This window comes from Diadema antillarum, unplaced genomic scaffold, assembly GCF_040938485.1.
Source record: "Diadema antillarum isolate AM-2024a unplaced genomic scaffold, OU_Dant_1.0 seq00000207_RagTag, whole genome shotgun sequence".
NCBI classification, from domain to species: domain Eukaryota; kingdom Metazoa; phylum Echinodermata; class Echinoidea; order Diadematoida; family Diadematidae; genus Diadema; species Diadema antillarum.
In genome coordinates this window covers 610634-635914 of record NW_027271266.1, presented here as the reverse complement: position 1 = coordinate 635914, position 25281 = coordinate 610634, and the positions used below count along the sequence as shown (strand labels likewise).

At 40.4% G+C, this 25281-nt stretch overlaps 1 protein-coding gene across 1 annotated transcript in view; it reads right to left on the bottom strand.

The window, feature by feature from the left end:
• Positions 1 to 4864: 4864 nt before the first annotated feature.
• LOC139728960 (uncharacterized) overlaps positions 4865 to 25281 on the bottom strand; it is a 31797-nt gene continuing 11380 nt past the window's right edge. Inside the window, exons 2-7 of the mRNA XM_071639887.1 lie at positions 14449 to 14649; positions 13623 to 13852; positions 13421 to 13423; positions 7026 to 7144; positions 6319 to 6493; positions 4865 to 5772 (exon numbers count right to left, since the gene is read on the bottom strand). Of these exons, the coding sequence (XP_071495988.1) occupies positions 5486 to 5772; positions 6319 to 6493; positions 7026 to 7144; positions 13421 to 13423; positions 13623 to 13852; positions 14449 to 14649 (1015 nt within the window). The 3' untranslated portion in view covers positions 4865 to 5485. The remainder of the gene's footprint in view (positions 5773 to 6318; positions 6494 to 7025; positions 7145 to 13420; positions 13424 to 13622; positions 13853 to 14448; positions 14650 to 25281) is intronic.

Genomic DNA, 25281 nt, shown 5'->3' with positions numbered 1-25281 from the left:
ATGACAAGAATTCCATGTTTTGTAAGCTGAACCCAATACCAAAATTTTCGGCTCGCTCGCCAAAATTTATCAAAATTCATTACATGCAAATCACCCTCAAAAGACCCCTTTAAAGTGCCTGAAAAAGCATATCATGTGGACTTTGTTTAAAGTTCCTACCGGGATGGGGTTGGGGTTGAACACTTTTTCAGAAATTAGGGGCGCAATTTTCGCGCTTGCCCCGGGTGCCGTTTTCCCTAGATACGCCACTGTTAGGCACTCCACTAGTCTTCAAGCAACAGAATGCATTAGCTTGCCCGACGAACAATTCATGGAATTCATCAGTCATGTTCAGACAAAGGATGTACTCGCATAGACCAGGTGATCAGAATGATCCATCAATTGACACTTCGGAAAACATCCATTTATTTTGCATTGAATGTAATGACAATCTTCTTCTATTGATATTGCCAAGTACTGCTTTTGCTTCCAGGTGGATGTGATGGCAAGCACCACTTTTATACAAGGATTACTTGAATAATCATTGCATCACAGATGCTTATCTCAGTGAATTTCAAAACCAACATGCTCTGCAGCTGGTACAAATGACCCTTTTCTGCTCATGCTCGAAGTGGAACCCCGAACTGGCTTATTGACATGTGAGTGATGTTATAACGTCTTCATATTTATGAGATAAAACCTGGACAAAATTTAAGGGTCTTGATTACATTTCACCAGTTACAGTATTTTTTTTTGTTCATTCATAATATGATTTCACCTGACACGATCTAAGGATTGTGCAAAAAAAAAAAATTATGTTCCTCTTTTCATCTTTTTTCCCCTTTCTCTCCCCGTCAGTATGCCCTATTTTTTATTTCAAGTTGACCTCTGCTGTTCCTTCTTTTATTGTGTTCTTCAGCTGTTCTTTCTCTCGTTGTGAATGTTATCTTTGCACCGTATCATGTGTTGTTTTATTTTGTAAACCGATAGAAGGTCTTACTAAAAATAACTCTGAGGCTGATAGTGGTAGTTTTAAATCGTATTGAAATAAAACATCATGCAAAGAAAGAAAGAAAGAAACAACCCTATGACAATTCTTTAACATCCCTGTCAACTTTGCCTGATATTTTGATTTGTTGATCCATATATCTTTCAGCAATTTTAGAAGAAGAAGCAAATTGATTTGAGATCTAGGTACCCATTTCGTAAAACACTTTGCCACTGTTGAGATTCACAGTAAATGCACTTTGTGGCAACAATTAAAAGTAACGTTCAAAGCTGACACAGCCGTTGATTGGCTGATGACCGGAGGGTCCATATATACAATAACCGAGTTCTCCTATAATAGATACGCTCGCTGTATGGCGATATAGCCTTTTCTGTTTGTGAGTGGAGAAATTGAGACAGATGAATAGATAAAAGATAGATATATAAATAGATAGATAGATAGATAGATAGACAGACTGATAGATAGATAGATAGATAGATAGATAGATATAAGGTAGATAGATACTCTAGTAGATGGATAGATAGATAGATAGATAGATAGATAGGTAGATAGATAGATAATAGATAGATAGATATGTAGATGGACAGATAGATTGACAGATTTTCTCCTTTTTTGCGGGAAGAATAATGAAACTTCACTAGTTTTTATCTTTTCATTTCATTCTTTTTAAGATGCTTCATACACCCGCTCCCGGATATGAAGCAACCTGTCTTCCAAAACCTGTAATCACGGTACAATTTTCAATTTGTACAAATATCGTTAATTATTGAGCTTAATGTAATGTAGTTACCAAGTCGTATTCTTGATTAAGTTTGGAATGCTAGGTTTCTCTCGTGTGTCATTATGATTTGATATTTATTCGTTGTAAATTGGATTGGCCAACGTTAACATCGGTGTCAAAAAGATAGATATTTCATCGGTTAGTATGCAATTGCAGTATCATTCTTATCTATCTTCGTTTTGTGAGTGTAAGTAAAGTGTGAATGCATTTCCCCTTAATGTACTTTTTTGACAATGATCGCGATGATATTACATGACCAAGATGATGAAAGTAATAGTAATAACAAGAATTATGATAATGATGTCATTATATTTATCATTACTACAATTATTATATCTATGATAAAGATATTTTAAGAGTATGATACGATCAAAATCTGAATTCAAATAGCAATATCACCTCAATGATACAGAAAAATAGGACAATGGAAATCAGTTCGACTTGTTAGGTATATTCATATAGTTCATATTTTAATTGGCTATGAATACAAAACACAGATAATACAGATATTCATTATTATGATTCGTCTTCAATCTATAACACAATATTATACAAGGCACTATAATGTTATTAACTTTGCATTGATCTTCTTTCCGACAGTCAGATGCTGTGAAGAAAATCGTCGTAGCCAGACCAACGAATGGTAATACATCTACGTACTTTTGGAAATACACCACTGACGCTTGGGGGCAGCACCTTCCCATTGATCCCAATATATCTTGTACTAGTATCATTTTCAGAATACATTTGCTCAAATCGTGTGTTTCTATTTGATGCCATGGCACGCATCATTAGGGGAGATTACAAGGGGAAGGAGAATTTCACGGCGAGATGATATCAAAATGGGTCTATTTTCATATAGTATGTACATTAACGTAAACCCGCTTCAATATATACAGCTGGCAGTAGGAATGGAAATCGGGTTCTTTCAGAAACGATTCAATACATACTTGGACTACACTTTTAAGTTATTTCCGTGCCTGGACAAGGTATAACATAATACAATGGAGAAGACTCGGGGAAACTCGAAAGATTCGAACAGTGTGGGACGATCATTCAACCAGAACTTTTTGGAGATTTAACTTCTTTTTTTTTTGTGAAACAGCTCGATGGTTGTGTCGAAATTGGCTCATCAACCGGAGCACATTTTGACGAGAGCGGAGCAAATTGTCATCTCCTCCTGAAATATGTGTGTGTGTGTGTGTGTGTGTGTGTGTGTGTGTGTGTGTGTGTGTGTGTTTGTGACTGAAGTTGATGTTGATAGAGAAGTTTTATAAAGCGTAAAATGGCCGGAATAAGATCAGATGCTTGGAATCAAGTCATTTTAGAAGGTTCATAATTCTGATAACAAATGTTTAACACCGCCAGTCCAGTTCTGTCGCTCAAGAAAAAAAAAAGCTATACCTTTAAATTAAAAATCTCTTGGCATTTCCTTTGGTTCTGATAAACTCTCATATTTTACAAAGACCGAAATTTATTTGCTGTATCAAAAAGCAAATGAATAGCACAATATGAACGAAACAATACATTTGGGAACAGTGTTTAACTTTTTTGACAATACCCGCTTACAAAAGTTACTCATTGCAGTCTTCTTCATAGTATCAACAAAGTTAAAACAAAATTCCCTTTAAAACAGAACTTTGTATCTTGGGATCAAATAACTCTGTGACGAAGTATACTTTTCCGATTTTATAACATGGACTTTGACTTAGTCTTAGCACCAAATTGAATGACTTACGTTGGCAGTGATATTCGTTGGAAAATAAAAGAAGAAAACAGAACAGAATGAGAAAAATGGTGCAGTTTGTTATTGGCAATCTCTAATCGTCTAGCCGCTTCGATCGACAATGGCTCTTTCGTTTAATTTCTCCCGAAACGTTAGTATATCACACGTGCAGGGAATGGCAGTAGAGAACTGGTAAACTTACATGATAAACTCATACTTAACATATAAATATATTTACAATGTTATAAAACACCATCTGCATTCCTCTGAATACTCCAGTAAGACTTGTGTGAACGCAGTTCTCCGCTACATGATAGCATAATACATTCCTATGGAGTAAATCGATCTGTATTTGAATATACTGACAAAATTGATATAATTACATTATATACACAGATGAATCAATCCCGGACACATCGTGATATCAATATATATCAATAAATACAATGACCGTATTGAATTACTTCCAATATTCCATCGATTTGACGGACTTTTTTTTTTCCTGCAAGGTTGTCTAGTGTATACAAAATACACACTGTCATTCTCGCATCTACAGTTAACACTAATAATGTGTATCACCTGCAACACAATTGAATATTCGCTGCTGATCAAAAGGTCAAACGTCAGGGTTCAGTCGAGTTACCTGCATTCCCGTATTACTGTGAAAGTTTGTTTAGTGTGTAGTGTGGCATACGATCAGTGACGGAATAGTTTTTAAGAGTAGCTGGATGGCATAATATGGATCATCCACAAAAAAAGGGCCTTGTCGTTGAGGGCACCCTGCATTTTGAGCGTTGGATTTACAAATTTGATGAAGGTTTTTCGTTCTTATCTCGACTTTTAAGATGTATTGTCCCAAAGAGACGAAATTTAGATGATGCGTTATCGCTGTTATCTGATATTGGTTTCTCGGTATCAGAACTGGCAGCTAGCTTGTGAGCCGGAGAAAAACGTAACGGAAACAAAAAACAAATCTGACAATAACATGTTGGTATAATCCTCATTTTCCAAACATTTTTTTCCCTAAAACAATTGGCAAAGGAGCAAGATCTCTGCCAGATTGATATCGCCAGAAGTACTGGAGTTGAACACAAAAGAAATAATGACAAGAAAACAATCCTTGAGGTAGGTTAACAGCAAATGGTGAAGTAGTTGTCATGAAACTTGCCACTGGTTATCACTTCACGCCCAAACCGTAATTCAGGGCATTTTTTCCCAAAAATCTCTGATTGATATATCTTATCTTCAAGATCGCTGTCTGGTAAAACTTCTAACAAACGTTGAACCTTACTCAATTCTGGAATGAATACAAACAATCGAGTAAACAAACAAAAATCAGCAAAAACCTTCCTCGGCAAAAAGCATCATTCATCTCTAGATGATACTCCAGATGATGTTTGATATTTTGTTAAGAAATCCGCCTCCCAAGAGACTTGACCGAAGACTACATACAAGCTGTTCTAAAAACTGCGTTAACTCGGTGAATTCTGCGTCAGATCATGCATCATCAGCCGTGTGCGGATCATGGTGAATACTGTTGCTAAGTGGCTAAATGCTACGTCTGAGGTAACACGTGCTCCCGTCTATGACTCGTCGTTAGTTTGTGATCAGTGCCGCCTCACGATCAAGATCATTTTCGTCACGAATGCTCCTAAAATAAGCACTCTTTTTTATGTTTCAGCATCGTTGGGCAGTATCAGTAACAGTCTCATTATTCGTTCGTCTACCTCATGCCGACAAAGTTGGATGACGTTCTTTTTCAAACAGAGTGTTTCTTCCTCTCATATTTTTTCTTCAAAAGCCGTCTGACAAACTCCAAGATGGGTTTCGCTTCTTCTTTTTTTTTTTTTTGGTCCAGACCGTCAATCATTTCTCCCTCAAAAGTCTTGAAGGGAGGAAAAACAAAGAAAACGACAACAGTTTTCACGCTCTTTTCAATCAATGCTCGGAGTCCCTTGTCGTCTGCTGTGATGTGAGCGTGCGAAGCTCTTTACTGGCACAGCTTGGCGCGTCTGTGCGCTCTCGTGATAGATTTAATGCCGTCTTTGATTCGGATGGCCGTGGTCTTGTCCGGACACTTGCGCGTCGACTTCCGCGCGCACCGCCTGTAGCTGATCAGCGTCTCGCAGGGGTCCAAGTTCCCCTCCCGCAGCGACGAAATAAAGTTCGTGTTGCACGGGTGCATTCTCGACCTCAGGCAGGAGTGCGACGACCGCGCCAGGGTGCTCGCATCGACGTTGGCGTCTCGCAGGCTGTTGCCGAGTCGTGATCGGTGACCTGGTGAAAAAAGGGAACAGCCGTGCATCATTTATGATGTATGCCAAGTGGATCTCGAGGAAAGTAGGCCTACTATAGTAGCTCACTCAAAGACATCTGTTTATCATTACACTATTTTAAAAACACATAGTATTTCTGTAGAATATTTTCTGATCAGCGTTCATCTCTCTTGTAGGATTTTTGCCATGACATGTCAAGATAACTCGCATCAGAGAATTTGTGTCACTTACTATATTTTGTTATTACAGAGGGACATTAATCATTAGTTGAAAAGATGACAGGTCATACTTGTGGACGATAATTGCACGCACATTACTGTTACTATAGCGGTTGTGTGATATTATAAAAACCTTCTCCTGATCTCACGTGTGGACTGTCGCGTCTCATCCAAGGATGGATGATAATCATCAATTCCGTTACACAAAGGGAAAACGAGTTGTAAACCATAACTCCACAGTGTAAAGGATTTTGTTTTTGAACAATCTTGGCATTCTTGTACACTATCTCCGCCTACCAAGCAGAAGAAATTCTCAGGGAGGTACTTACCGTGTCTTGCGGAGCGAACCTGCCTCACGCCAGTCGATGGGATTCCGGTGAACGTTTCCACGCTACTCTCGGGGTCCATGTCCGGGCAGAGACCCGATCGCATCTCCGTCAGATTCTTGAGGTAGCTATCCAGGTCGCAGCCCCTGATCTTTCTCTGTACGCACTCAATGTGGGCCTGCAGCAGAGAACGGGAGAAGTTGAAAGAGGATTACTAAGTAGTTTATTGAAGAGCGCTTGTGAAAGTATCGGAAAGTGAGTGTGTGGGAAGAGGCCGGGGGAGGGATGGTGCATGTTTTAGGAGGAGGTGACGACGTATAAGAATAGCACAGCTCATTATTTAATCCAAATTTATTAAATAACATTATGAAGCATCATGTGCAAAACATTTATTGTTATTGTTCATAGAATATTGGTTTATTGCTTGTTTAATTCAAACAACAGCAGAACTTGAATCCGACACGACTAACTAGCTCCACTCTTACATGCCATTGATATCGTTCTGTAGATTCATTATCTAGCAGGCCACGCAGATGGAAGCAAGTGTCATCAAATTACGATAAAAAAGGTATTGAGTAGAGGGCGCACTACTTTGGGGAAACATGAAGCAAACGATTCACAGGCAGTATTTCTTAATAGGGCTCGCTCCATCACTAGAGGGCAAGGGCGGGGCAAACGAATGATGAGACTACGGTGATGTTGTGACTTACTTCCAAGGCCTGGCAGAACTTGTCTCCTGTCTCCTCTTCCTCGTCCTCCGCCTCAACCTCCTTGTCAACCACCAGGTAGAATTCTTGGTCGCACACCTTTATCGCCGGGGCTTTGCAGTCTACAGTAGGAACACAAAAAGTGATAAAGATAACAGTAAAAATTATGACAGTGATAAAGATAATTTTAATAAATCAGTTCATTTCAGTTCAGTTCAAATTTATTCCATATTTCCACTTTCAAATTTTCAAAATTTTAAAATGATTGACAGAAATACAACAAGTAAGAATATAAAATATATACAACCATGTCTTTTGATCGAAGAAAACAAAACATACTGAATACAAATGTATACTAGTATGGTCATATCATGATATGAGAGTGCCAAAAGGAAATAATAGAAATATGATGGGGCCTACGTATAACGTTTGTAAAACTGTAGGTTTTACATAATAACAATAATGATATCAATTGCCCTGGTACGTCGAGACCAGTGGTGCCGTACAGCATTGTTCAAGACCAGAGCCTTCTACAAGGCTCTGTTCGAGACATGGTGATTACGCCCTCTACGTTTATGATATTGCGATTGGAGTTTCGCAGTCATAAAAGTAGGAAACCACTCCCACTTGGTTCAGCTGCACACTATGTCAGTATCGCATATAGTAAACATTCTTGCGGTGTTTGTGACATACTGTATTACATTTCAGGTTCCAAACAAATTTTCATCGCCTATAGCGCACTCAACAATCAATTCTACCCTATATGATGTGGGTTTGTACATGGAAAATCTTGCAAATAATACCCGGAATGTTCTTTTATACACTTATATTGCCACCCATAGCATCTGAAATACCTAAGTTCTGCCTTTTCATGATTCAATTTGATCTGAAACTGGATGTACAATAAGTCATGCCTTGCAGAATACTGTTTGTAGTATTAGATTTATCAAAGAGGAAGAGGGAGAGAGAGAGAGAGAGAGAGAGAGGAGGATGGGGCATCACTGTCATCCCCCCCCCCCCCATACATAGTATTACGGACGACAACTTGGCCATGGTGTGGTATCGGCGCGACGTTTTGCATATATACTGTTCATTTTTGCCTGTATAACATATAGATGTCTGCTTGACATTCAGTCATCTACATTGTTTTGTTCATTTAAAAAATCCCTGTCTAGAGATAACACTTGGAGGATAATCGAGTCACATCTAAAATATTACGGCCACGACATGAGGTAGTGTAAGTAGACGTAAAAGTAGTGTATGGACGAGCATGATTCATATACTTTATTGCTTGCAAAAATGTCCCGATTAGTTCACCCTTGACCTAGCCTTTGAAATTTGATTGCAGAGGGGCCACATCACCCCCTCCTCTCGATAGCTCTGGATTGCATGAAAATATTAAGCCATTGCCCATCGAAACCAGATGTGCGGTGTATAAATTCTATTCCTAAATATCACTTCTTGAGGGCAAATGGGTTACCTGGTGTAGCGGGGTGAGTCTCATAGAGTGAGTGAAAGAGAAAAAAGATGAGATATTGTTGTGCTGGCACGGAACCAGATATCAGTGCAAATTTACGTAAGGATAGTGCAAAGACCAAGGTATTGTTAGCCAAACAAAACAGACAATGATGCGAAAGGGAAGGTCAGAATAAGCAAGCGCATAGCAATAGAAAGGAAAGTCAACAAAAAATGAATAATTACAACCGCTGCTGCTTTGATCGCGGTTTCTGCGCGCAAAATCGGAAGGGGAAAAATACGATATTTTGCCCCGGTGACGTGCAATATGTCAACGAGAACAAACACGATTGGATTCATCATCAAATAAGATGTGGCAGCTTGGTTCTATAGAGGTGAAAGAAACTGTGAACTAAAGTCCCGGAAATCCACTGGCTAGAATCTCCAAGCGGAATTTCTAGAGTTTTAATATCATTCCAATACCATTCTGTATCGGTGTCACGATCTTGGTTGTTTGCGAATTAGTCTCTATACATTACGGTGTGGCTCTGATAGACCACCGAGAGCTTACAAAAATGAACTAAGATTTGTCCATGTCAGATTAACTGAAAAAAATGACTTATTTTGCAGTTAAAGGGAGGGGGTGATTTCACAGGGTATATCAAACTGAATTTCCTCTATCTTAAATGGCTTGTATAGTAATAGTATTGGTGTAGGTGAGCTTTCAGCATTTAACTTTTTTGAGAGATACTTAGAAACCACTCAATGGAATGTTAAGGAACATGTGATTCTAAGAGGAATTCAATGTTTATTTGATGAAAATCGGTATTGAAATGGTCGAGATATAAAAAAAAAAACCAAAGTAAAACAAAGCGATCCTCATAAAAGTGGGTCCCGCATTTCACGATCTCTTTGTTTTGGATACCTCCGCCATGCTATTTTCAAAACCAATCTTCATCAAATAAACTTTGAATCCCTCTTAGAATTACATGCTCTTTCATATTTCATAAGAGATTTCTCATTAACTCACACAAAAAGAGTTGGAAACCTGAAGCCCCATCTCAACTAAAACTATACCATCCCTTTAATGGTCATCGTTGATGTGCCCATGTAGAACCTGCAGGTGTCCCAAGAATTGATTGATAAAAGCGAGAAGAAACGCATTGAGTTAATGGAGGCGTTCTACTTCTCTATCATTATCAATTTTCAGGTGACGACAATAATAATACTGATGTCGCGACCTTTCAGTTTATTTTAGCGTTCTGTGCATGGGACCGGAACATGTTTTCCTTCTGCGAGCCAAGTGTTGCCATGGTAATCACTAGCAGGCTGTGACGAGGAGCAAATATTTTTTGTTTGTGATTTTCCCCCCTCAGTCGTTGTGGGTTTGCAGCAGGGTTATATCATACCTCAAAGACGTCAGTGCAAGCGGGTTTCATTGTAAGAGGCTCTGACTCAGTATTTTTTTTCCAGAAAAACATTTATTATTAACATTGGTTGCTATTATCAGTATGCATTTCAGTGCTATTTTTACGTTTTATTCTATTTTCTAACATGATGATCATTACCGTAATAAGAAAAGAACCTCAGAACTTGCTTGACTCTGACAATTTCGAAATGTTCATCCACTTGCACGTGTAAAGGAATGCTTCATGGTTGTATTCTATCTCACATCATTTAATACACACATATCTTCCCTTTTCGTAATGTTTTGTTCGAGTTCTATTTCACAAAGGGGGAGGGCGAAATCAACTAGAAAGGATTTGTCTTCTAATGTTACATGCTTCCATATTTTTAAAGAAAATTTACGTCATACCACCTATAAAGACGTACATATTGTTGTTTGATGGCCGGGGTTACTATACTGCAGCGAATGTGACCCCATTATACCAATGGTATTGTTTATATACTACGTGGCTGCAGTCAATTCCTTCAGCAAGACTTCGATTGCTAGTGTAGTCACTTAACCCATGTCCTCTGGGCAAATGCGATAATCAAACTGGACAGCTGCTCCAAGTGCAAGAATGACTGAAATACTCAGTTTGTATCTACACAATTTGTTATTGTCAACCTAGCTAATGCTCTATATTTCCGTCGCATTGTATTCATACAGTAATGAACAGTACATAATAATAACGTTGATGTTTTCTTTTTTTCTTTTTGTTAGTCTTATCGTATTGGAACGGACAGGAAATGCCTTCTGTAATAATCCTTACGTGTATAACGCACGTGACACAAATGGGTGTGAAATGCGTTATACTACGAACACACTGTGTTGACATAACACAACGCCTTTTAAATCACAGCTTACGGAGACTGGCTGATATCTTTGGTTTCCCTTGCATCCTGCTTTTTACTTAATCCACGTGATTAAGCAAGCATGAACGACGCTTCGTCAATTCCACTCGAGGACTTGATGGATTCTTTCAAACGGAATTGATTAATCCCCTCTTTTTTTTTAGGAAGACTAAAAAATTTCACGTGGTTTTCACAAAATGAAAACCCCTTTGCGTAAATAGCGTTTGTTAACAAACACAGGGCCATTCTTTCCTTCCTCAGCACTACACACGAGGATCTCACATGCGCATGCGCTCGAGTCACCAGCAACAATTGACAGAGAATGAGAGTGAAAGCGCTTTATCCCCCATATTGTCACGAACCATTCCCTAACCCTACGTTTTCATCGGATGAAAGTTGCCGCCTTTCAGCCTTCGTAAAACCTCCTGTCTCCCTTTTACGATTTCCTTAACCAATTTCCTTTACTCTCTCTCTCTCCTAAGCCACTTACAATTAAAGTTTACATTCGCGCCCATTGTGTCGCCCCGTTTGAAACTATTGTAGCACCTCAACAGACCGGTCTTTATTTTCCTACCAACAATGGAATCGGAAGTATTTAAGAGGCCGCTGGGAGTTAGGGGTCGTGCGTACTTTGCTTACGTACTTTTGGTGGGCAAAATAATGTGTGTCAGTGAGCCTCCTATAAGAACTCGCCTTCGGCTTCAGTGTTTACGGACTGGTCTCATCGGAACAACACGGGCCCTTTTGTTCCCACACAACAAGCCACCTAAAGAATCAAACTATAGGGACTGGATTGTTGTTGTTTTTTATTTCATCATCGAAAACAAAAGTTAATTAACTCAATCTAACTGTTACACGTTAGAGGGAGATTTGGCTTACAAATAACAGATGAATTGAAGAAAATTGTATGCAAGACAACATATCGCAATTTTCAATCCAATCACAGCCAGGGAAAAAGCTATCGGGTGCAATTATAATCGTGCACTTTTAAATCAGCTTATACCACCACATAAGGAGTAGCCTACAGGAAAGTGTCACAGTTATAAGACATTCCTCCAAACAAACAGAGATCATATTTTTTTTCTTTTATCTCCAGGAATGTTGCAAACAAAAATAAAAGCCTATATGAGGAGTTATTGGCGCCACAGTTCTAACTCTGCTGATACTATTAATGTGGCAAGAATCCTCAAGAATCCTTGCGTGGGACCAACAAAGATAATCATTTTCTCCTATATAGTAACTTACGCAGGTTGTATATTAAGTTGTGGCTTTCAAAGTTTGAAATCTGAACGCGACAAATTTACGGCATGCGTCCACTCTCTCTCTCTCTCTCGATCGTCCTTAAAGTTTTATCTGGGTACTTATGACTTCCAATGACTCGTGGAATTTGTTTGATTGCAAAAGGGCGGATTAAGAGCTAATTTAACATTTTTGTTCGTTTGTCTCGCTGGGCTTTCCAGTTCGAAAGTAGAAATGACAGATATGACTGTACTGGGTTCACTTTGCGTTTCTGTGCATCTACTAGTACTGGCTTGATCCACTCGGTGTGAGAGAGGCGTTTGTCGTCGACGTGAATCGAGGGTGTCACAGATACGGGGATACGGGGTAGCCGAAGATTTGAAGAAGGCACACACCATGTTGAACCGGAACGTGATGTTGAGAAAGAGACGTTTTCTCGCCAACGTTTGCCAAAAGCTCGTCGCTTTTCTCCTCTCTACCACCTCCCCCCTTATATATCTTTCTCTTTTTCCTTGGAATCATTTTTTTTCCTTTTCAATATCATTGTGCCATTGTATCTCATTTCCTGTCAAACGTCTTTTTTGATTGAGATTTCGTTTCGCAGCCGTCACGTCTGCTTTTTAATGACCAGTTGTACGCGAGATGCCAAGCTACCACCTGCCCGCCATCTTCACACTGAACTTTTCCCCCCTCACCTCCAGACCAGATATTAAAGGAATGGTATGGTATTAATTGAGATCAAGATTCAGCTTTTAACTTTTTGCGAGATACTTAGAAACCACTTTATGAAATATTACGGATATTTGATGAATAGCGGTTTTGCAATGGCTGAGATATCCAAAAATCAAAGTAGAACAAAGCAATCCCAGGCTATAATAAAAGATGGGCCTCACCTTTTATTAGGATAGCTTTGTGTTGGATATCTCAGCCATTTCTAAACCAGTTTTCATCAAATATACTTTGAACGCTCTTCCTTATTTCATAAGAGGTTTCTCATCAGTATCTCAAAAAATTATCATCAAAAATGTTGAAAACCTGAAGCCCCATCTTAACCGAAACTAATCCACCCTTTTAACAGGAGTGGCACACAGAACTACGCTACAGGCTTACTGAGAGTGATCAGTTGTATATGGTTGTATATAGCGTAACAATTCAGTCACGAGTAACGACAGAGTGTAGTGACCCTTGCTGTCGTTTCGAGGACATATCTTTATCGATCACCTAAGGTTACAAATCGTTTCCAAACAGAAGTCACCTGTCTATACGTCTCTCTCTCCCTCTATCCAAGCGGTATATACAACTACAAGTTCCACTGTGTACTACCTATTCATGTCAATTTTATCATATTGCATCGCGATACAGATTAAATCTATGTCAGATTTACATATCGGACTTTTCGCATTCACTAACTACAGCTGACTTAAGCGACACAGAATTGAATGAAGTAATTACATGTATGCAAAAATGATAATGATTATATTTTGATACAGAAAGCTATAGTAACGGGATTATCAACGCACTAAGCACTTGAAACAAAGTCGAAAAAATGTAATCATCTCTTGGATATCGTCAAGGGAAACACGACCGGGGTCATCACCAGGTGATTACCTTTGATCGGTTCCGGTAGCTGCCCCGTCGTGACGTCGGAGAGGTTGCAGATGTCTTCGATGTAGATGCCGTCGGCGTCGGGATCGTACGTCTGGAAGATGATTTCGACCTCCTCGTCCGTCATGTTCGGGTTGACGTGGCGGTATTCAGCCTCCGTCACGCACCCGTCGCCGTCGACGTCGGTCATGAAGAAGATCTCGGGACAGCTGGGAATCGACTCGTCAGTGATGCTATATGACAAAAGTTAGGACAAGGTTGACATATTAGTTACGAGGAAGCGCGGGCTCTGTACAGAACAGGAACATTCAACTGTCACAAGTATGCACATTCACATACAAAGACACACGGACGGAGGTACACACAAACACGCACACACACACATATAGATATATGTATATATATATAACACACTCAGCTGTAATGCGAACATGTCAAAGCATGGGACATTCGGACAACAGCCTCAATATGTGAAACATCTGCACGATATTCACATGCCCTCATCAGATGACGCTCCACATCAAAAAGGATTGTTAATCCATATTTCAAATATGAAAGCGAATTTTCTTGAACTTTTCTTGTATACTTGTATTCACCATTTTCCCTCAACCGCAAAAAAAAAAAAAAAAACCACAAATAAATGAATAAGTAAAAATCAGAGATAAAATATCAGTGACCATTGTCTTCCTCACTTTCACGAAATCGTGATTTGCTTTTATTTTCTTCAAGCTGCGACAGAAAACAAAACCCTGAAGAACCCGTAGTTTCGGGATATCCACTCGTCTGTCGTGGAGGGGGAGGGGCTATGGGCGCCGCCCACTTTTCTCACCTGTTACTGTACTCATCGTCAACGGAGGCGAAATCGAAGAGTGGTCCCAAGTCCCGTTTCGTCTCGACCTTGTCCATATCTTCTGCCTCTTTCACGCGCCCGACGTTCAAGGCGTTGGCGTCCTTGGGGAGAGAGTTGCCCGTTGTCATGGAGACGACGAGGAGGAGGCAGCAAATGGTTACCCGCATCTGGCAATGCATTCTGGGAGATAATTATGAGAGTGGGGGAAGAAAAAAAATGATTACTCATTCATTTGAAATGGAGTTCAGGATCATCGCGAATAAAATACCAAACAAGGAAAATAAGCACAAAGCAAGCTCATTTTCCTTTGAGCATCAAGATTGGAAAAGCGCTAACACTCGTCATCACCATGATTGTCTACGGGGGTTAAGACGAGCTATCATGCAACTTGTCAGCATTCAGTGTAAACTCCCGTGTCGAATAGGAAAATTTTATGCCTCTACGAATTTCTGTATAAAAAATCTTTCAAGGCAAGTCCACAATGCGAAATATAAAGCCAAACACTCTTGGAACCAAAGCTAGGTGGAACAGAACTCATCCCGATTTGACTTGCGGACCTTCTTGCTCCTGTATATTGGTTCTTAGAGTATAATCCTTCACGGTGAGAGCACAAGTCCGTCGCTGGGTGGAGAACGTGTTGCGAGGAGGGAGACTGTAGACTGAAGTGACAAGTTCTCGATTCTGCCTGGTCTTATAAGCTATCATTGCACTTTTCCCTTCTCAGTGGAAGTTAACTAATCAATGGGGGGAGGGTATGGGGGTAGAAAGTGCAGGACAAGAGTATGGTTAAAACATGTCATGGGTTTAAGACAGGACGAACCTTTAAATTGTCAAGCTCAAAAGAGTACAGTAACCATATAGGTATACCAAGGAACCGCCCGAATCGGCTCGGCCTCTTAAAAGTGTGCCGTCTTGAAAGAACCAATTAAAACAAAGAAAGCCTCGAAAAGAAGATGTCGTCTCGCATTAAGATGACGGCGGTCATTTAAAAAGATACGAAACGCACATTGCCTACGTAATATTGATTACATAATAAAAAGATACACAAATGAAGACGATTCGCGTAAAGTACAAAATCGCCAAGGTACTCCTGCGGGAAAAGTACTCTGGAAGGTCAATGTACTTTCGTCGAAAAAGTACTTTGCCTTCCTCGTTGTATTTGTTGTTTTTTTTTCATATGTACTGTTTCCATGGAACACCGGAGCAATAGGATATAGTATGAATATGCATTATCATATCTCGCGATGAATGAAAATTCGCTCGGCGTAGACCGCACTGCAGACCTCACGGATGCCGACCCGATAAAGCGTTGGCATGATGATATTATTCTGTGCATGTGACGGGTGGCAAAGAAAGGAGCCGACAATGGGAGAAAAAAGTACATAACACAAGGGACTTTTGACGGAAACACAGGTAGGAATTGGATATTGATTAAACTACACGAAGGAATAATGTCTGTGCGAAATAGAATCAATTACTTCTTCTTAGTAAACAAAATGATCTTTTTTAATCCTCAAAACTAAATCATCAGAACTGTATGAGGTTCTCTTTGTCATCAATCTGTTGTTTGTACTCTCTTGTTTTTGTTCGATGAACCATATATAGCTTGAAAAGTAATAAGGCTTTTCACAATTCATGTGGGAGTTTTCTAAGGGGGTGACAATAATATGACACTATTTGAGATATTCTTCTTTTTTTTTCATTCTTGGTTCAGCAGAATGTTGTGTTCTTTGATTAAGGCCAAAGTCACAGCTACCAAAGCCGACACAAACCAAACACAACACGTCTACAAGGACAAAAGACAAGAACAGAAACGGAAAAAAAAATAGAAAAGATTGTGAAACTGACAGACGAAACTTAACACTGAATATATATGAAGATGATTATCGCCCCGTCAAAACAATCAAGTTCAATGGTCGTGCAGTGTGAGAGTCGCCGGCAAGTGCACTGAAATAGTGAGGGCTATAAAAGAGATGACTTTTTGCCAGGATTTAACACCTCCACCCAACGCCCCTCGATCCCCCCGATTTTAATGATGGAGAAATGTAGACTTTGTTTACAAAGAAACAATGTGAACATTGGAAGAGAAGAGTTGCTCTCGACTCGACAACAACGCGAATAATCCTCACAACTCCCTGGTCGGCGCATATTCGCTACTTTTACATAATATTGCTGATTATGATTACTGTATACAGTAAGGAGTGATTTTCTACCATTTCTTGTTAGCTGCGTCAGCATCGTTTAAAAAAGCATGGACAAATATGCGGGGAAAAATGAAAGGAATATGAATGTTAACACGAAATAAAGATGAGCAAATTGTCAATACCTGAATAACTGAAATTCAATCATGTCAATAATTAGACTAAAGGACAAAATGAAAAAGGAGGGAGTTAGAGGGGTAGGGAAATAGAGAGAGTGAGAAACAGAGGAGGGAGGAGGGGAGGAGGAGGAGAAGGAGCCTAGAGAGTGAACTAATAGATTTAACCTTGGCATCATATACTTTTTTTCCCCATCTTCATTCTCTCCGCAGGAGCGTCCTTCTTGCCCTTAGCCCCCTCCCCTCGCTACCGTTGGTAGAATGATTGGCCCGAATTCCTTAAGGTGGTACATATGAAACGATGGTTTGAACCATGGACAAAAACCATGGAGCTTCAAGTGTCGCACGGACTATTTCGTTACGAAATTGGTCATTTCGTTGACAAATGACCGTTTCGTTAACGAAATTATCATTTCGTGGACGAAATGTTCATTTAGTAACAAAATGTTGTCATTTCGTTACAAAATAATCATTTAATTGACGAAATGACTGATTTCGTAACGAAATATTCCATGCGACACTTGGCGCTCCATGGTTTTTGTAAATGGTTTAAACCATAGTTTCATTTGTACCACCTTCGTGAATTCGGGCCATGAAGTACAGCTTCAAAACCATTGACTCCTTGATATTGGACTAAAAAGGAAATAGAGGAAAATTTAGCAAAGAAAATGTGATTCCATCGGGATTTGAACCCGAGACCTCCGGATGCTAAAAGATTAATAACTATGAACCCAAATAATCATCCTTTTATGATTCTATCATTTCAAGGGTCCTGTTGCATGGAAGTTGAGATCAAACGTAATATGTACTCCCTAAGACAGAAATCAAACATATGTACCCGAATACTCAGTTCTGATTGGCTGATACCTGAGTTATGTTTGATTGTGTCTTTTCACGCTACAGGGCCCTTGGCTTGTCAAGGCCAATCGGTTTGCCACATCCGTTACACACGTTGTTGTTTTTCATGTAATGCCAGAATCCACAGGGCACGCGCGCACACACGCTCAGACACACACGTACAGACACATACATACCAATCTCTATTACGTATGCTTTGCAGACACACTTTATACCAAAAAAAAAAAAAAAAGACTTTGTAAAAAAAAGCACCACAAAAGGGCCAAACGCAAATAGCATGTACATGTATAAGCATGCACAAATCCTAGATATTTACACACACATTCATACGAGATAATACAGGAAGACACGTAGCCATCAAACACATTCTCCCCTGCCCCCCCCCCCCCCATGTGTCATGTACTAGCCAAAGAGACTGCAGGGTTAATAGCACACACACACGCACACACACACACACACACACACAACATACACAGTGAACTTACGGACACCTGGCTCTATTGTGCCATTAACAACGGCCTTCGGCCCCTTCATACACACACGCACGCCACTCCACACCTGCACACAAAGCGAGGGATCCGATTAAGACCGCCACGCACGTGTCGCCTCCCCGGGGCTACCACTCTTATGCGCCTCGAATTACTCTCCGTTGCTCCTCAATAGTTATTTTTTGTTTGATTGATTCAAAAAAACAACGTCGATAATGTCAACAGAGGGGTTTTGACGTCTTGTTCAAAGCTTGCAAATGTCACTTTTTGATTGACGGGTCAGAACAAACCCGCACGATGAAAAGAAGGCCAAACCTCGTGAATCTCAACAAGATGATAACATGGCGTTATGGATGGCCAATGGGACGTATAATTGCGCCCGTGCAGTTTGGCACACAAACCCTTCACCCACTAAAATGTGTTTGTTGTTGTTGCTTTTTTTAATTGTAAGGCTTGATCATGGACCTGAAAATTTCTGTTGTTGTTTTTTTAACCATAAATTTCATTTTCCGTCTGATCACAAACATCTCTACGTTGTTTTCTTCAGTCCATATATAAATTTTGTTTCGTTGTTTCAATCGCAGTTTTGAAGAAGCACGCCTACGGTGGGAATAGAACAGTCGACAACAACTGATATATATCTTCCAGTGAGGTTAGAATTCTATGTCACATTTCAAGTCCCTTGCACTTAGAAAGAAAGAACAAAACCCTTACTGTTCTGTTTAAAACAAAGAGGAACATATAATCTGGAAGCATGACATGCAATCAGTCTGGAATGATTAACCCTTGACGTACTTTGAGTGCTGCTTGGTACGGAAAACCCCATAGAGGTGTACAAACTGTCTTAAGTGTCTGACACAGAAAGGGTTATAGGGGAAACCATGGTCCCGTTCATAAAACTTGTTATCCGTAACAACTGCCGCATCTCTATGACAAATTTGCCCTCGGCCAATCAGATGCAAGGACTTCAGTAGCTTATAACAGCTATCGTAACTTGTAAGTGATGACAAGTTTTATGAAACGGGGCCCTGAACTTCAGGGAGGTGAGTAGTTTCTGAGTGAAATTGATGATGTTGAAGCAGCTGATCGTCGAAAATATTATGAGTTAAAAGGGACAGGTGACAGGAAATTATTCCCCCTCAAGTTCTCTCTGATCTACTTTTTTTCACTTATTTGTATTGCGTCCACACAGAGGATCTCTTGAAATCAGTTTCAATTCAGTTTGTTTTATTATTTTGTCCACTTGAACATAATGAAAGAAATCATAATGGATCAACGACAATTTAACTATAATATCATGACAAAATCAGTGATAACAAACTAATTGAGCAATATCTTAATGAGCTTTGAAGGTTGCTTCTTGTCTCGTGTGTGTGAATTAACTAGATAAAACATATCAAAATAATTATATTACCAATTAACTCTTTTGTGGCGTAAATCATTTATCAGGTTAGCCATATACTATAGCGTGCAGAGTGCAACGCCAAGCCTTAATAGTGAACAAGTGTGGTAGGTCAATACACTACGACAGTAAACTACGACAGTAACTTCCTTATGTTCCAAGTTCAAAATTTGCCCTACGATCACCTTCATATCCCTTCTATGGCATGTCAATAATTCAATATCATGGTTGACATGTGGTTGATATCAACTGGGACAGAGAATCCGTCAATGCGAAGAGCGATAATACAATCTGAAGACCCGATGGTGTATCACTTCTGTCTTCTTCATTTACCATTCTTTGCGTATATCAATATGGAGCATGTGGTCGATCAGGGCCCCAATCTTATTTGAAAAGATGTTAGGATAACAACTCTTGTTGGAATGGCAATTGTCATGGCAACGACATGAATCCAGCTTCCTGATTGGCTGTTGCCACTGGAAGTTGCCATTCCAGCAAGAGTTGCTATTCTAACATTTTTTTTTTAATGAAATGGGGCCCTGAAAGTGACTACATCAGTAACAATACCCGGGTTCGAATTGAGGGCATCATATCTAACGAGAGCGATCGTTCCCCTTTCGCGGGCTACTGCCGACTTCGAAAACAGCGGACACGTGACGACAATGCAATAGATATCAAGGCGCAAGAGTGTCTTGGCAATATGCCATCTGCACCCCTGACATTGTGAAAGGATTCGAGAGCCGCTTCTCTGGAAATCGGGCGAATCCCATGTCTATCAAAGAGATAAACCACTCATCTTGCAGATAGACTTTTCCCGAAAGCATCGCGCCCTTAATCGCAGAACGATCAATCACATGGTGACAGCGATCATCAACACCTTTGTCTGGTGCCATGAATAAGTTGAGTGTCTTTTCGCCATCTTGGCACGTGATCAACCTTCCATCCTAGTTCTTCCTATCAGAAGGGAGAAAGATGTCACGGTATATCTCAAGTTTCTAAATGCCTTCCATTCCGATGTTCTGCGTATATTCATCGATTGTTGACAGACATTGTGTTAAAGGAGAATCTACGCCAAAGGGGCTGTTGTTTGTGATGATAAAATACATAGAAAATAAGTAAAAAACAGGAATAACAAGAAATAATGACCACTTGAATATCAGTATCAGTGCCGATGACTTTCATATTCAGAAACGTTCCCATTATGGAATATCGCATCAAGATCCCATGAGCACATCCGCGACGCCATAGAACGTCCTCCTCGATGACTCACAATTGTCCAGTTTCTTTCAAATTTCTCGAACTTACTTGTCTTCAGTTCTCTGCCATATTCAGCAAAACCATTCCACCCAGGTTGGGAAGGGATTCGAGAGATTGCGAAATGAGGAATCGTCGAAGGAGTTATGAATAGAAAGTTCGATGACTCGACACGGCCCAAAATAGTGTCTGGTGTTGGTAACGATACCACTCATCGGCAATATCTAAGATGACACGCCTGTCCTTTTGTTTGAGCGAGAGGTTTATGAACTGTGGATCCACTGAGCAAATTCAGGGAGATGCAGGTGTTAACCACGTTTGTCATGGCGAAGGAGAAGCCCTTGGAAAGGCTGAAGTTTGGGTCGAGTCCCTTTCATCTTTCTATCGTCCTTTCTCTCACCCTCTACTCTCACTTCTATCGCAGGTGCAAAAGACAAAACAGAAAACAAGAGGGAGACACAAAAGCAAGTCGCAACCACCCTCCACCCCTTTGTTCTAATCTGGGCGAGAAGGCAATGGACTATGGCAGGTCGAGTAGGGATTGCGATTACGACCACTTTAAACTTGGAGAGGGTGAGTGGCGACGAATACAGAAGGCTGAGCTCTCGGCAGCAGGTGCATGCTCGATGTTTACAGCTCGCTTCTTCGCCGGGAAGAGGGGTGTCTATCGAATTCCACAGCTTCCCATCACTGAAGGAAATCAACCAGAGAGGCCAGATCGAATCTCTCTCCCTACAAAAGATATGTCCTGCGCAAATCGTGAAGATAAACTCTACACTGTAATGCGAAGCATCTTATCTCACGATGGTACAGCATACGACATGTGGACTTTCATTCACCTCTCTGCAAAACCTGCTTCTGGTTTCTGGATTTAGGTTCGTGCCAATCCGCTCGTCACCGCCTTTGCACGACAGTGACGTCTGGCACTTCTTCTATGTATTTTTATCGACTCATTTAGTGAGACAACTAATGAAGTGAAATGAGGGTTGTTGGATGTCGGCCTCTCCCTGCCAACAAGTTTTACCCTTTCCGAGCGCCACTATACTCGGCGCCACATTTCTGACGGACTGTGATGCGGAATGCAGCCGGGCAAGTAGGCACAATGAAAAAAAGGGAGAAAAAAAAAGAAAAATGAAATGCACATCTCACGAATAACAAACCTGAGCACACACGCACATTGTGCGCCGCGATTGACTTGATTTTATACTCAAAACCTATCAATCAAACTCACACAATGCACATATTTGCCGAAGTCATTTTTTGTGTTTTCCCAGTCCTTTCTTCATTTGCACTAATTTACCCACTCGTTCTCCATCGGCCTGTCGTGTCACTCCAGCAGGCGTTAAAGCCGACACGGGGCTATTCCCGCCCAAATACTTTGCTAGGTCTCCGCAGGGTAATCGCTCAAAGTGAATGACATGAAGAAGTCTTCAATACGCCCAAGGCACAAACTTGAGGCAGAATATCAAGCAAAGTCCTGCGAGGGATTTTACCTGGCTGATTAAGTCATCATCTATAAAGCGTTTAGATAAGCATCTATCAAAAGTCAAAAGTTGTCTGATTCGACATAAACAGTTGAATTCCCCTCCCCTACCCCTCTTACCACCCCCTAGCTCACTCTGTCGCAAGCTGATGCTCCAAGGGGTCTCTTTCTTCTGAATGAGTTTAGGAAAGCTCATAAAACGTTCGCCAGACCTTCTTACGAGGGGGCATGACATGTTAAAAATCAATCGCAGTATTGTCAATAAGCTTACGTGACTGGCACGACACCCCAATTGCAAAGTACGCTCCCTTAACAACCCCTCGCTCGTGTGACACGTGCCCAGGACCCTGGATATACATAATACCTTTTCATGTGATATACAACGAGCAAAATAACATGGAAATCAAATTACCAGGTATTAATATGTAATACGACACAAAACATGAGATAGATAGATAGATAGATAAAGAGAGAGATAGCGAGACAGATCGAGGGTAGAGGATAAAAAGAATCACGTGCTATATTCATGGTAACGAATTCTTGTCCTGAACACGCCAATGATTGCGTTGGCACACTGAATTCAATCATCGAAATGTCGAAGGTAAAGCATTCATACCAAGTCATCACAGGGAACGAAACGCGCGAGAGCCGACAGAATTCTGGGGTGTCAACTTCGCAGTGTACGAGTATGTGCAATGAGGGAGTGTTAAAAGTCCCACAACCTATGCCTTATACCCCTCATTAACACTGCCCTGAAAAACACGCGGCTACGTTTATGTTTGTTTTCCAAAACCCCACGGTAGTAGGCCACACAGAGATCAGTATAATTAGCAAAGCGTCCTGCGTACATTGCATTGAGAAAAAAAAATTAAATCCCTCCCGAATAGCATTCTTATTTGAGCGTCAACTCACCTTTCTGCTCACGACAGTAGATCTGAATGTAATCAATGATCACGCAGAGAAAGAAGTTGACGGCGTTTCAGAACCTCTTCCCAGCGAGAAGATATCTGGAAGGCGTTCTTCACACATCGCAGTGCTAACACGTGGATATTACTACTGCAGTTCTATCACCCCCTCACGCCGTTTCCAAAATTAAACAGGCACGCGTGTAGGGTGAGTTGGGGCGCCGCCTAAAAGTCTATAGCCTTCGCACAACGTGTGCCCGGGTCAGACCCCCGTTCAAATCCAACAGCGTTTTTTTAACCTGTCGATGCGACCATTATGGTTTGGTTTGTTTACACTCAGATCGAATAATATGACGAACCGTGTCTTATCTACCGCCCGATATGATTGAAGCCTTGATCGGGCTCTTCAGCGTCTATCGATCATCCATTTTCTTCTTGCCACCGCCCATTTTTTTTAAACATGCCTTATGGAATAGTTTATACCACTCTATACTTCAAAACTGACTTTATTCGACTAACTTGATGACTCGAAGAATGGAGGAGAGACAAAATGTGTGTATGTGTGTGAGCGTGCGTGTGGTTTACATCGCCGGACAAACCTTTCTAAGACGTTCCAAATCTTCAACCTGCAATTATGATCAAGTCATAATTTTGATTACAGTAAAACTAAGCTGATAAAGCATTCAGATCATACAAAAAGCGCATTGCGGATAAGTGACACAATTTCTTCTCAGGTTCAGATTGACAGGCCTTTTTTCATTCCATTGAACAATGGTTTAACACGAAAAAGGACTGCCACTCTATTTTAGACATTTTATTATGGAATGCTTTGTTCTACTGTGTGTGCTTTTCCCTATTCGTTCTATCGCAGTATGACACGTAATAGCGTGTTTCTGTGTTAATTGATCCGAAACTTCCTCCGTACCATTACTTTGTTGAACCACATTGCAATCTGAAGGAATGCAACAAACAGGATGCTCACCAAAGCTACTAAGTGTGTTGGTGTGTTTGCGTTTGTTTGTGACGTATTGTGTGTGTGTGTGTGTTTGTGTGTGTGCGTGTGTGTTATGTGTTTACTTTTGACAGAACATTTTCTCTTCACGTTATTCTTACGAAAGAGAGAGCCGCGACGATATGTTAATTATATCTGCTTTTTTACAGTTTAAAGGGATAGTACAGTTTTGGTTGAGGTGAGAAATAGGCTTTCAAATTTTTGCAAGATACCAAGAAAACACTTATGATATAGCACAGAGCATACCATTTTAAGAGGAATTCAAAGTTTATTTGATGAAAATCGGGTTTGGAATAACTGAAACATCCAAAAACAAGGTAGAACAAAGCGATCGTTACAAAGTGTGGGTCCCACACTTTATTAGAATCGTTCTTTTTTGGATATCTCAGCCATTTCAAAACCAATTTTTATCAAATAAACATTGAATTCCTCATAACATTGCATGCTCTTTCATATTTCATATGAGATTTCTCATTATCTCACCTAAAAATGTTAGAAACCTGAAATTAGGTCTCAACCAGAACTGTACGATCCCTTTAAGCGTGAGCTTCATGCGCAAATTGTCTTTAATGAAAACGATACTTCGTTTACAACTAGAATGAGAAACTTTTCGACTGGTAAGGTGAAACTGACCTAGAAATTAGGATTCCCTCTAAGCAACGCCCCTATACGTGCCCTAAGCTTGAATAGAGGAAGTTAGGTAAAAAAGGTGAGGGGATGATGAAAGGGTTTCACTGACGGGAAAAAAATCTTTGTCTTCAAGGAATTTTGTAAATTGTGATGTCTTTGATGAATTATCATGAGGTAAACGCTGTGAAAGAATTCAACCTCAGACTCTTCATGGTTGACCAGCAAGTGGTATTTTGGGGGACAAAACAAGGAGGTGGGACCACCAGTCAGATTTAGTCACAGTCACGTGATCATCGGAGGTCAATTTGGAGTTAGGGCGGGATGCCTTTATGACTGGTTTTACAGACGACACCATGCAGTCAGATCTTTGCGATCGGTCGTCCGATTCCATCGCTTGATGAGTCGGTTATCTTATTTACTATATACCGTCACTGTTATGAATGAAAGATTCGCGTCGAATTGA